Source organism: Macrobrachium nipponense, chromosome 44, assembly GCF_015104395.2.
Source record: "Macrobrachium nipponense isolate FS-2020 chromosome 44, ASM1510439v2, whole genome shotgun sequence".
In the NCBI taxonomy this organism is placed as follows: domain Eukaryota; kingdom Metazoa; phylum Arthropoda; class Malacostraca; order Decapoda; family Palaemonidae; genus Macrobrachium; species Macrobrachium nipponense.
In genome coordinates, this window is record NC_087221.1 from 37,611,779 (window position 1) to 37,624,857 (window position 13,079).

Genomic DNA, 13,079 nt, shown 5'->3' on the forward strand with positions numbered 1-13,079 from the left:
TCTTTCTCCTTCGTTGAAGTTGAATTTAGAAAGTCAGGTAGTGTCAGGAGAAGTAAAACTTGCCGTTGTGGACAGTTTGCCCGTCGAAGGCGTTGACATTATTGTCGGTAATGACTTAGCTTTATCCAAGAATGTGAATCCTGTTGTGAGGAATATTCCAGTGCCTGAAATGGTAGTAACTAGGTCAGGTTTAGATACAGACATGCACTACGGTCATAATTTGTTCGTGGATTCGAACATGACTAAGTTCGTGGATTCGAACGAGTGTAAGTTCGTGGATTCGAACGAGTGTGAGTTCGTGGATTCGAACGTGAGTGAGTTCGTGGATTTGAACGAGTGTGTAGAGGTAGCGAGGTTGATCTTGGCATGAATGTGGGGCTGAGAGACCCTAACTCTATCGTTGACAGTGAAAGCCAAGGGGAAGGCGTAGCTGTCGAGAGTAACGTAGTAAATGTACCAGTATCTAGTACTAGTTACGGTGATTGAATTAGCCGGCTTAACCGTTTTGGATAAGGATGGAAGCTAGTCAAGTTGCATGAAAGAGGATGAGGACACTAACCCGAATTTTGAATATGAGCAGGATGATGATCTCGATGATGTGTGTAAGGAAACTTTTTGTTTAAAGGACGAAGTTTTGTCGTTATGTTCGACCGAAGTCAGGTAGTAAAGGGGAAGTCACAAGAAACAACCAAATTTAGTAGTTTCCTAGGAAGCTTCGTGAACTAGTTTTGAAGTCAGCACATGATGAGCAAGGACATTTGGGAATAAATGAAACTTTCAAGTGTATTAGTAGGGCGTACTTTTGGCCTAAAATGAAAAATTATGTATGTTTTAAGAGATATCTTTTAAACTGTCATGAATATCAAATTGCCAGGAAACCGATTCATGTAATTCCCAGAGTTCAGTTGTGTAATATTCCTTCAGTAGGCTTATCTTTAGAGAATGAATTTATAAATATGTTTGGAATTTTGTCTAGAAATAAGGGTAGAGATGATTGTATAACTAATCTTGATTATTATAAAAACAATCTAAGAGATGTTTGGCAGTTAGTGGAAGAGAACGGAAGCGTTTGGCACTTAGCGAAAGAAAACGCGAAAGGAAGTCAAGGGGAACTTAAAGGGAAACATAATCTAAGAGGAAACAAAAGAAGTTTGTGTGTAAGAGATAAAGCTTTAGTACTAGTCTCGAGAGAAAGTCCCTTTTTACCTTATAAGTTCGAAGGTCCTTTTTCAGTGTTAGAGAAGAGGGGAAATATATATCATAGAATTATTGTGGGTAAGAGTAGAGCAAAGGCAATGAATGTAAAGTTGCTTCAGAATTATAAACAACGCCCAGTGCCGGAGTCCGGCCTACCGCCGGGTAAACAGGGATTACTGAGTGAGATTAGTTTTGGGAAAAACACAAGAGGTGTTTTAGTATTTATAAGTTTTAAGCAGAGTTCAGAAAATGGAAAAAGTAAGAGAGAAGGATAACGTTATAGCAGATAGCCTCTCTAGAGATTTCTCAGAATGAGTAGCCTAATAACCGTTTTCTGTTATCGCACGAGTGAGTGTGTGAGTGGGGAAGTGTGCGTGTTTGACTGGATTAAAGCTTTATGCAGAATTGTTTCCCCGCTGTTTAATTCTTGCTTCTCTTTAGAAAAAAAAAATCAAATCGATTGATTTCATTTTTTTTTCTCTCTTTTGGGGGGGCGTGTGATGGTAATTGCTTCATAGCAAAGGAAGTTAAAGGAAAGGAGAACGCATTTTCGAAAAGTTCAGCAGTAAGGAGGCTTTCGTGCCCGTGTTGGAGGCGCCTGTCTTCGTGGTTGTTCTGGAATCGTCGGGCGTGTTGTGGAGCACAAAAACGCGCCAATGTTACGTGAGAAACACCGCGATTTTCTGATGCAATACCTCATCTAGATTCATCTAAGAATGTCTAGAAACCTCGGGAGTAGGTGACGCTCGCCGTAGGCTCCGCCCCCAGGATGCCGTATAAATACGACGGAGGAAGTAGGAGCAAACAGTGATCGTAAGAGGAAGAGATCGTAAAAGAAAGAGATCACCAGTTAGTAAGAGCCACAGGTCAGATTATCAGTGAGAGATCAGCAGAGAGAGACTAGAGACGAAGGAACCGACGAAGTTTCAAAAGAAGAGTTGTTCGGGAGTTGGTTGGATATTGGTCTAGTCGTCTTCAGGAGTGGACGAATTATCTCGACGTCGAGCAGGCTGCAGAGAAGAAAAGGTCCTGCTAGAGGTTTTGGGTATTTCCTGCCTTTCAAGTTGACTAGTTTCTGCAATACTTAGTCAAGAGGATGACTGCAATTGCCGCTCTACATTTATGAAGCCAGCGCCTCGAATCGCAAAATCGAGTAGCAAGTATTTGAATTGCCTCACAGTTTCCCCAGTTCACGCAGTGTAAGATTCTATCTTTTTATGTAAATAGGAGATACCATTCTATGTAAATAGGAGATACCATTCTGCATTTACCTTTGTTAGTAAGCTTGTAAATAAACCTTTGTTGTGTTAGTGTTTCTTTCTATATTCCTATTCCCAGTTTCAACTGTTGGTGTTGAAAAATATTTTTTTTTATTATTTCATATCGAACCTGAAGCGGACCTCCCTCAGAGGTCGTAACATTGCGTCGACCCTTTCCAGGATATTTCGACACCGTAACATTATCTCTGAGATCTCAGAGTCCGTAACACTTGCACTTCTGGTAAGGTGCTGGCTTCACATTCAAGATACTCAGTGACGTCATAAACATGGCGACCGCCATGACGTCACTTCACAACTCATACCCACAAAACAAATAGTCTTGTAATTCAAGTGGTTAAAGCAAGTAAAAATGAGTCCCTTCAGAGTCCAACGTGCTTGTGTTTGTACTTGTATCAGAACTCAGGAAAATATGCAAGATGCAGAAGCTGGCAACCCAAGAAGTCTATGTATCTAAGATGCCATGCATAAGTGAATAAGAAATGAGAGAACCAAAATCATGACGATTTCCACGAGTCTCTCCCAAAAGGTAAAAACTGGCAAGTTGCTACAACCAGTCCCAATGAATAAGTATCTATTCACTCTTGTTACATCCCTTACATAGAATTTACAAAGATTGCCTGGTGCTTACAGCTAACTGCCTCTAAAATACCATTTTCACCTATATTTCATAACATCCATTTCAAACCTGATGTACAACAAATGGCTTTTATTTTGTAGACAACAATTCTCACTGCTCTAGACTGCCATCAGACTTACTTGTGAATACAAACAATCTTTACCTAGCTCAGCATACAGAAGTGGAAAATCAAAATCCATCTGTCACCGATGAGAGATTCAAGAGCTTTTTGATCCCCTACCTTTCAGACTTAGAATATATGAACAAAGATGAGATGCTCTTGTCCCTGTGAAAGTTTTGCAGTACTTCAGTACTTCTGCACAGAAATCTTATCTTATACCTTCATGTCAATGCCTGTTCATTATCAAGAGCTGGCAAAAGGAGATGGTGTAAATAAATATTACTTCATCCTGCTTTAGTGGTTACCACTTGGGCATACAAATTGATAAGCAAGGGAGATAGCACTTTACCCCAGGTGAGAGTTCAAGAAGTCAGAAGCACTGCTCCATGACTGGTATTCGAGAGAAATTATTTAATGGTACAGGTACGTACTTAGAGGAAAAGTCTGTTACTGTACATATACCTCTTTCTACCTAAAGTATGTTGCCCACAACCTTCTCCCTAGGACCTATAGTGACGGCTCATGAAGCTGCGTGGCAACCCCATCTCCATTGGATAGAAAAGTATCTTACTATAAGGTTCACAGAGGAGTAGCATGTGCAGAAGTCTACATGAAGTGCCAAAATTGCAGACGTAGCTACCACGATCGACATAATAGACATAGGATAAGCAGAGGAGCCAAGCCAAACAAGAGGCACACAGGATACCACAAGAATAGCTGATCTGAAAACAGAACATGTAAAAGGTCATTTATGCCAACTAAGGTATAAGTAACAGCAGCTTTGGTAACAGACAACCAGTTGCAGCCAAGTGCCAAGTGAGACTGGGAGAGCAGCACTAGCCTCAACAGGTACTACACAGCAGGTGAGGGTATGTCTCCAGTGAGGAGAAGGATATGGCAGAACCTACACGGAGGATCTAGCATGTCTGCCTATGTGCATTAGGTGGAACTAGTTCCATTTATTCTTTAATTATCAATTTTATTTATACAGAATTTAATCTTATCATAATTTCTTTCTTGATTTCAAATATGAACCCTAACAATGTAATTCATTTTCAGGTATCTAACTAGTGAAGTTTGGAGGCCTTTTGGTTAGACTTCTATTTTGCAAGTTGTGATATGGTTTTTTGGGATGGCAGATAGTTACTGTGCAAGTAAAATATGCAATCCCAAAAGTCATCGGCATTACTTACCTGCTCATCTTCCTCTGTTTTCTTTTCAGATGAGGTACTTTCTGATTCCTTTGATCCTATATTTCCTTTTTTCAGTGGTCCAGATTTATCTTCTACTAGACTTTTTCCATTATCTGAAATATGCATATTTATAAAAGGAATTTAACATTTAGGACAAATGAACAACAGGTTGAAGATGATGTTAAACCCTATCGGCTCCTTCAAGGTGATTTGGGTGGGGTCTCCTCCGTTGCTGGCGCTGCCACATCAAATATTCCAACTCAACGTTTTATGGTATATGAAGGCAGCATAAGTTATACTACACAAACAATTGGTTGTTGATTAATTTTGGCAATTATTAAAAGCCCTCGTAATTTTCTAGCATTTTACAACAATAAAACAACAAGTTTATTCTTAAACGTGGCAAAAAAAAATTTCCAGTGATGCCAGTTCTTCTCTTAGGTGTTAACCCTTTCATGTCCAACTGACGTATAGTACGTAAAAATACTCTATCCCCTATCTATCCAACTGACGTAGCGGTACGTAAAATTTACCGAAATTTTTCGTACGTGTGGTAGGGGCATTTTATTTTTATTTTCGGACAAGTAGCGATTTCCATAGGCTAGATCATTCCTTGGACTGTGTATCTCGGGTATCAATACACCAGCAAAGTAGTTTCTGTACTGCACATGCTCAAATCCCTGGCGTAGTAAAATTCTCACAATGAAATCAGCTGATCGCACCTACACTTCCCTCTCAGTGACCCCAAAGCCATTTTTCTTAATTCTCCCTTTATTCTTCAACTTTTCCTCTACATTTTCATATATTTACAAAGTAATTTTTATGAATAATAACCATGTTAGGGCTCTTCAAAAAATTGTTATTCTAGCAATAAATGTTGACAACGGTAAATTTTTTTTCCGTTTCGATCAATTTATAACGTCAAAATGAAACTGTTGCCGTATCCAATGCCATTTTTCTTGACCTTCCCTTTATTCTTCAACGTTTCCTCTACATTTTCATATATTTACAAAGGAATTTCAATGAAAAATAACAGAGATAGGGCGGTCTTGAAAAAAAAAAAAAAAAAAAAAAAGGCGATAATTCTCACTATGCGCCGGGTGGAGCGCTATGTTTCTTATCCTCTTTTCTATTAATTTTTTCACAGACTGGACTTATTCATTTTTCATTCATTTATATGTCAATATTTAGGGAATTTTATTAGCTTTCTCATAAAAAATAATTCATTCGCCTGACTTTCATAGTTTTTGGGTTAGGAACAAAAATATAAAAAAAAGTAAAGAATTTTTTTTTGTTTTTTTTTCTTTTGTTTAAATAACTCACATTTTTTCGTAATTAGAGGGCTGGGACTCTTTCCTGACTATTCACATAAAATACTAACATTTAGAAAAAAAGGAAAGCAAAATGAAACGTTGTTGGCATAAAAATTTATATTTTTGCTGAATTTTCAAAATAATTTTTTCGCACTGTCGAGCGCTCCCAGACACCTCGGATATCTGGGGACAGTGCTCAAAACTAAGCGGATATGAAAGAGTTAAGCTGACCTCAGGGCATAAATATGTCAAACAGCCCGCGCCACCACAAGGGAAGCTCGTCAAAACACTCGCTGTCACTGACTCATTAAGGAGTCTGTCGCCTTGCAAACAACATGGAAAATGTTATGAATACTTACTGGAAAGAAACGGAGGACCATATTATGAATAGATAAATTAAATAACTGCCAATAATCTTATTTGTGTAACCTACTATGTACATTTGCTACATTCTCTTATCTGTCTACTCTACATACACAATCCTTTTTAAATGTCTCTCTCTCTCTCTCTCTCATATACATACATACATACATATTATAGATATATATATATATATATATATATATATATAATATATATATAGTTATATATAATATATTATATATATATATGCAGTAAATCAACACAAAACCTAGTAAATTAAAAGTGCAGAACTCCAGTAGCTTGTGATAATCACAAGAAAGGTCCAAAAAGAGATTTAATTAGACCTATATGAAAAAGGGAGATCTGGAAGAATGGAAATATTTTCGAAGGAGGGTCGAGGCAATAGGGAACACCCAGAAGTATACTGCTCTGAGGAGACATTAACAAACGCCAAGGAGGTTAAACCTCCTTGACAAACCCACGTATTAAAAGGGGTAAATTGGAAGGGTAGGCCTTTAAAAACTCGAGAGAAGTACATTTGGCAATGTGGGGGACACCGCCTTAAAGGAGCCGATAGGGTATAGTAACCACAATTTGAAAAACCTTTAAATATATTTTAAACTATGACACCTTATGAGTTATACAATAAATAAATAACTTATAACCTAATACAAATTACATCAGAATTTGTAACTCCCTTTTATCATATTACGTAATGTGTTTATAATATATGTATATATGTAAGGATACCATTCCACAGGAGAGACTACTGAATACCAGAGTTGATAAAAAATAACCTCTTGGAAACCCTGCTCTGATAATAAAGCTTTTTCAACTTTTAGGCTACAATACTAAACAAAAATCCGCTCAGTTACGGGCTTCATAATGTTGACAAAAATATAATCTCTGGTATTCCTTATGTTAGTGTTCTTGACCTAGTAGTATAACATAATATTTAACAGTGTGCCCAATAAATGGTTTGATATAGAAAATTAGCTTGTTGCTACTTCATTTGCACTAGTCCATGGTTGCTGAGTCTCCTAACAGAGATTAAGCTAAAATAAGTGCATGGTGGAAATTATGGAGGGGTAATATTAACCTCTAATATAATTAAGATTGCTATGCAGTACACTGGATCTTCTACCTACAATTTTTATATGACATAGTTTCTTTAACTACATGCTACTCATCTAATATTCTAGGTGTTCCTCATGATTGCAATTCCACTTTTTAAAAAAAAGCATATACTGTCTATCCTGTTTTCACTTACCTAAAACAACTGCTGTGTATTTAAAAGTCAATCTACCACGAAGAAAGTTTTTTATTCTTTATTCTACTATGTTCTGAATATTGTTTTCTATTTTGGTCTTCAGCAGCCATCTCCCAAATTATATCTTTGAAAAAGTAAAAACTTCTGGAGTTCTGTTGAATTTCCTAATCACAATTTTATCCAAAAAATCACAAGGACTTGCCTACACTTAACCTAAGGTGTTCTAAATGTCTTCCACAAGAACTTTCATTGTTACTCCTTGCAAAAAAATTGGAAAAATGAAATAATTCTAGCTGTCATACTCTCAAATACTGTACACCTGTTTTCTGTTTAGTATACAACGTCACTTCTGCTTTAGTTATTTGTGCTAACAAATGATATTACAAAAAAACTCAAGTGTCTGACTGTTCTGAAAGTTTCTGGTTGAAGGAATCAACTACAAAGGCAAACAAAATATGCAGGCATGGAGGCAAATTCACCACAAGCAAACATGAGGCAGATTAGCTTCAAAGGTTATCACTGACTCCCTACTAACAACATGGAATTCAAGCTAATGCACATAGGAGAGAATTGAAAAGTTACTGTTATTCCAATAAAAACTTTAAAATAACAATGTCGAAAATTGTATTTTTCCTAACTATACAAACCTAAGGTCCTTTAACAATAGGAATATACTTTCGGCGTAGCTGGGATTATGGCCGTTGAATCTTGAACAAGGTGGTTAGGCAGTAACTACCGTGGGGGCTAGCCTGCCCAGATGTAAACACTCCACTATGCCTTTCCGCCCAGGTTCAGATTGAGGGGTGGCATGAGGTGGGCATATTTGCTAAAGGACCTCAGGTTTGTAAAGTTAGGAAAAATACAATTTCGACAAATTGTTATTTGTTCCAATATGTAATACAAATCTTTTGGTCCTTTAACAATAGGAAGACTCACTGATTGGTGGGAAGAATCTGAGTGAGCCTCTAGAACTGACGAGTTCTGCGCACCTAGGCTACTCCTCCTGGTCGTAAGAGCGAGCAGGAGTGCCCTGCTGCCTCTGACAACTTGATCGGAGTATAGGAGCTGCGTGATCAAGAGTCAGACTTCTGGGCCTTTTCGAAATGAGTGAGGGATCGTGACTCATCCGAAAAAGGGCTGTGAAGAATATTGGCGTCGGAGACATTAATGCAAAGTTCTGGGAAGGGTTTGCATTATTGTCAGTCTCCTTCCTCCCCTTGCTAGAGGAAGGAGCGGGATTTTTCTATGATTCTGATAAGAAACATAAAAAGGATGCTTATGTATAGGCTTACCGCATCAATCGTCCGACCAGCCAGTGTGAGTTCGAGTCCTATCCTCAACCCGAAGGACGGGGAATGGGGAGAGCCAGTCACTCTCGCATCCTTCTTACCTCCACAACTGCACACCATGGACGAGATGCAACTTGTCCTGTCAAGGAGCTGGGTAAGCAAACACATCTTGCAAGCATCCACCACTGGTCCAGGGAAATGAGGTTCCAAGGACCTGTGGGCAGTCCTGGATGGTTATGGGTACCGGAACACGCTAGTAGGACGAAGTAATAACTGATCTGGAACAACAGATACAAAGTCCACAGCATAGCTCATGACGGTCTTGGACGCTTCGACAGCTGCCGACTGACTGTGTTCGGTTGTGTGAGGCGAGCTGTCCAAGCATCCCAGGCGTAGTCACGTGACCCTCGCCTTTTGAAGGGTTATGCCGAGAGACCATACAAATCGTCTATCTGTTGCCACCAATGCCGGAAGGCGAGATGATTCTCTCAAGGCATGTGCCCAACAGGCAAAAGTCAATTGCCTTCTAGAGACCGAGGTCCTGATGGCAAGACAGTTCTCATAGTAGCTGAATCTCAACTAAAGAGAAACAACACTGTGCAATTGAAGACGAAAGTGATAGGTGAATGCCAACCTACATCTTCAAAGCCGAATCGAGAGAAGTAACTCTCACGATTCTGAACATAGAAAAAGTCCCACCGATGACACCAACCTGCGAAGACGGCTTAATCCCTGTGATTTACAAAGGACTGAAAACGCTAAACCGCTACTTCATTGATGTTCGGTGAGAAGTCGGAGTTGCAATGAAAGCGGAGCGCTTTCCAGTAATGAAAACACAGGAATTGTACTGCCTGAAGAACCGCTTCTTCCCAGCTTTATCCGGGGAGGAGATCTATATACCTGGAAGTAGAGCTGGCAGGGCGGGGAACAGGCAATGTCTTCCGTTATACATCTACAATTCAGGGTGAACAATGAACAATTGCACACCTACGAAAACTAAATATATATTTAGAAGACAAACTCAGATGTCTGAAGAAATCATTCCACATTATCGCAGCGGCAGGTGCGATGCAGCGGGATTGATTGATTGATTGATTGTGAGTTATCTGGCGTCACAACTACCAGGGTCACCGACGCCGAATACTAAATGTGATCTTTTAACTTTTATAATATATTATACAACATTCAAAATAACTTTATCTTTATGAGAGATATATAAATTTTATTTAAAAAATAAATTAAATTTCTGATAAAAATATAAATAATATTCCGATAAAAAGAATTGTGATTGATCACATAACAGTAAAACTATTAAAAAGAAAAAAATGTATATACTAAGACAGCACAGCTGTCAGATATATTTGAGAAGACCAGCTTCTTTGATAAAAGAGATAACGTAGTAACACACATGCTTTCTCCCAACAGTTTTGGCATGCCTATAGTTACCACCTGCTTCACTACTATAAGCTAAAAAATTATTCCTAAGTTCCAATAGACTGGGACACTCAACCAGCAAATGCCTAACAGTCAGTGGGAACTAAAGCAATCATCACAGAATGGCTTCATTCTCCCCATCCATCAGATAGCCGTGAGTTAAACGCGTATGGCCAATACGCAATCTACACAATACAACCTCCCACTTCCTTGGTATTAGGTCATATTTCCAAGGGTGTGTCTGTCTAGTAATTTCTTTCATTTTGTTGGGGCCTACTCTGTCCCACTGAAGTGCCCATAAATACTGGACAGATTTTCCATATATCAAAAAATGTATCACGATATGGAACAGGGCATTTTCTCGGTACTAAAGTTTGGCGCTGCTGATTTGGCTAGCTTGTCTGCCTCTTCGTTTCCCGATACGTTCACATGGGCAGGAACTCAACAAAATGAAACAATGCTGCCTCTATTTTGGTGCAAGAAGATCCACTGCAAGATCTTCAACACCAAGGATGATCAGTATTAAAGGACTTCCAGGGACTGTAAGGCACTTTTGGAGTCACAAAATATTGTGTAGCTACACACTAGGGAGTGTTACAATATGTTCCAGTGCTACTAGGATGCCATACAATTCAGCTGTAAAGTTTGAGGCAATAGAAGGAAGTGCACCTCTTCGGTTAAAAGATTGGCTATAAACTCCATATCCAACGCCGGCATTGGACTTGGAGCCATCAGTAAATATAAAACATGTATCTATATGCTCTGATCATGATCTAAAAATATTGACCCTTATTTCCTCATCAGATTTATTTCTCTTTGCGCCATTGAAGTACCTGCAGAATTTCACATCCGGTAACCTCCATACAGGAGTACTGGGATACACAAAGGGAATAATGGGATATTTGTTAATATTTGTATCCTCTAAAATTTGTTTTATTCTATAGCTAAAAGGAATGGGATACCTTGGATGACTTTCATAAAAACCATTAAAAATATTTCTATTTGCCACAGCAAATGCCTGAGATTTGGGGAGTCTTTGCGCTCTAAACCAGTACCGAAGTAATGATGACTGGCGATAGAGTTCAAGAGGCATCTCTTCCTGCATCAACTAGCAAACTAGATATTGGTGACGAACGGAAAGCTCCTGTGGCTATACGAATAGCTGAATGATGTACTGAATCTAAAAGTTTTAAGTTAGATGAAGAAGCTGAAGAATATATTTCACAACCATATGACAGCTTTGACAAGATTAAAGATTTATGAAGCCTTAGTAAAAGATTTCTATCAGCTCCCCAACTGGTGTGAGAAAGCACCTTCAAGATGTGTAGAGCTTCTAGGCTCTTTGCTTTTATATGTTTGATATGGGGGACCCAAGTTCAATCTACTGTCAAAAACTAGGCCTAAGAAGTGTGCTTGTTCTACACATGGGACTCTACGGCCATACAAATGAGGTCTGGATCAGGATGCATCCCTGCCCTGATCCGACAGAAGTGGACAGCAGTAGTCTTGCTTACAGAGATTTTAAAACCCTGTTTCTCAGCCCAACTTACTATTTTATTTATTGTTAATTGTAGCTTTCTTTCTGCTACAGTCATCCGGGTGGCAGCAAAGGATATCGACAAATCATCCACAAACAGTGTCTTTAAACCTCTCTTTGGAATGACAGCTGCAACACTGTTTATGGCTAGAGCAAAAAGTGTTACACTGAGAACACTGCCCTGGGGAAAAAAACCACCTTTCTTCTTGGCACCCTTTTCTCTGATAAAGTACTGCCAACTTTAACTTTAAAAAATACCTACGATGTAAAAAGGATTTCACAAATAAAGGTAATTTACCTCGTAGACCACTATTATGTATAGTCTTCAGAATCCCATGTCTCCAAGCAGTGTCATATGCCTTTTCTATATCAAAAAACACTGTCACATGATGTTGCTTGGAGGCAAAGGCTTCACAGACAGAGGTTTCAAGTTGCAGTAAGATGTCCAGGGTAGAGTGCATTTTTTCGAAAACCACACTGAGAAGGTGTTAGAATATTGTTGTGCTCTAGATACCACATCAGTCTTACATTTACCATTTTTTCCATCAATTTACACAAACAGCAAGTTAAAGCAATGGGGCGGTAACTTGCTGCACACAGGGATCTTTTCCAGGCTTAAGGAACGGTAACATGGTGGCTAATTCCCATATGGTAGGGTAGCTGCTTTCATCCCATAATTCCCACCCCCCCCCCCCCCCCCCCCCCCCCCCCCCCCCCCCCTATTGATAATACTTATTATAAAAAGTTTTGTGTTCTTCGAAATGTGTTTAAACATTTCATAAGGAATCTCATCTGGACCAGGGGCAGTGTTCTTGCTCCTAGATAAAGCAGAGTCCAAACTCCCTTTCAGAAAAAGGCATATTATATGATTCAGCTTTCTTGCTGAAAAGTCAAGTACCTGTTGTTCTTCCATCATTCTGAAATTATGTCCTGGGGAACTATCTGATTTCTCAGAGACTCGAGCGAAGTGTTCTGAAATGTTATTACTAACTTCTGTGGCATCAGTACATGAGTATTATTCACTTTAAGTACTGGAGGAGGATTGGGTGTAAATTTACCCTGAATCTATTTTCTTCCACCAAATGCTACAGACTGGTGTTCTGCTGTTAATAGAGGATACATATTCGGCCATGCTTGTCTTCTGGCAGCTTTCATAGCTTTTCGAAATCGTGCCCTACACTGTTTGTAAATTATGACATTGTCCAAGGTGCGATGTCTACGGCACCTGGTCAATGATGACCTTGTAGCTCGGTGTAACAGCCTTAGGTCTTCTGACCACCACGGTACTGGCCGTCTCCTGAATAGTCCCTTAGTTCGAGGAATTGAGTGTAGACCTGCAGTATGCAATGTTCCATTGAGTAGATCAATGGCATCATCTACACTTGGGAGATCTTTTGCATCCCCCTCCAACTCACTCAAGTCTTTGAATTTTCTCCAATTGGCTTTCTCTAAGCACATCGTGGCGA

General features: G+C 39.2%; 1 protein-coding gene across 6 annotated transcripts in view; it reads right to left on the reverse strand.

Annotated features, from left to right (window-relative positions):
• The window catches only part of LOC135204194 (uncharacterized), a 478,815-nt gene that overhangs the window by 406,135 nt on the left and 59,601 nt on the right, over positions 1-13,079 (reverse strand). For all 6 annotated transcript variants that reach the window (XR_010312125.1, XR_010312124.1, XM_064234274.1 and 3 more), the window contains exon 4: positions 4,408-4,520. Coding sequence is in view for 4 of the 6 variants with exons in the window: in XM_064234274.1 (XP_064090344.1) it covers positions 4,408-4,520 (113 nt within the window). In the remaining 2 variants the exon portion in view is untranslated. The remainder of the gene's footprint in view (positions 1-4,407; positions 4,521-13,079) is intronic.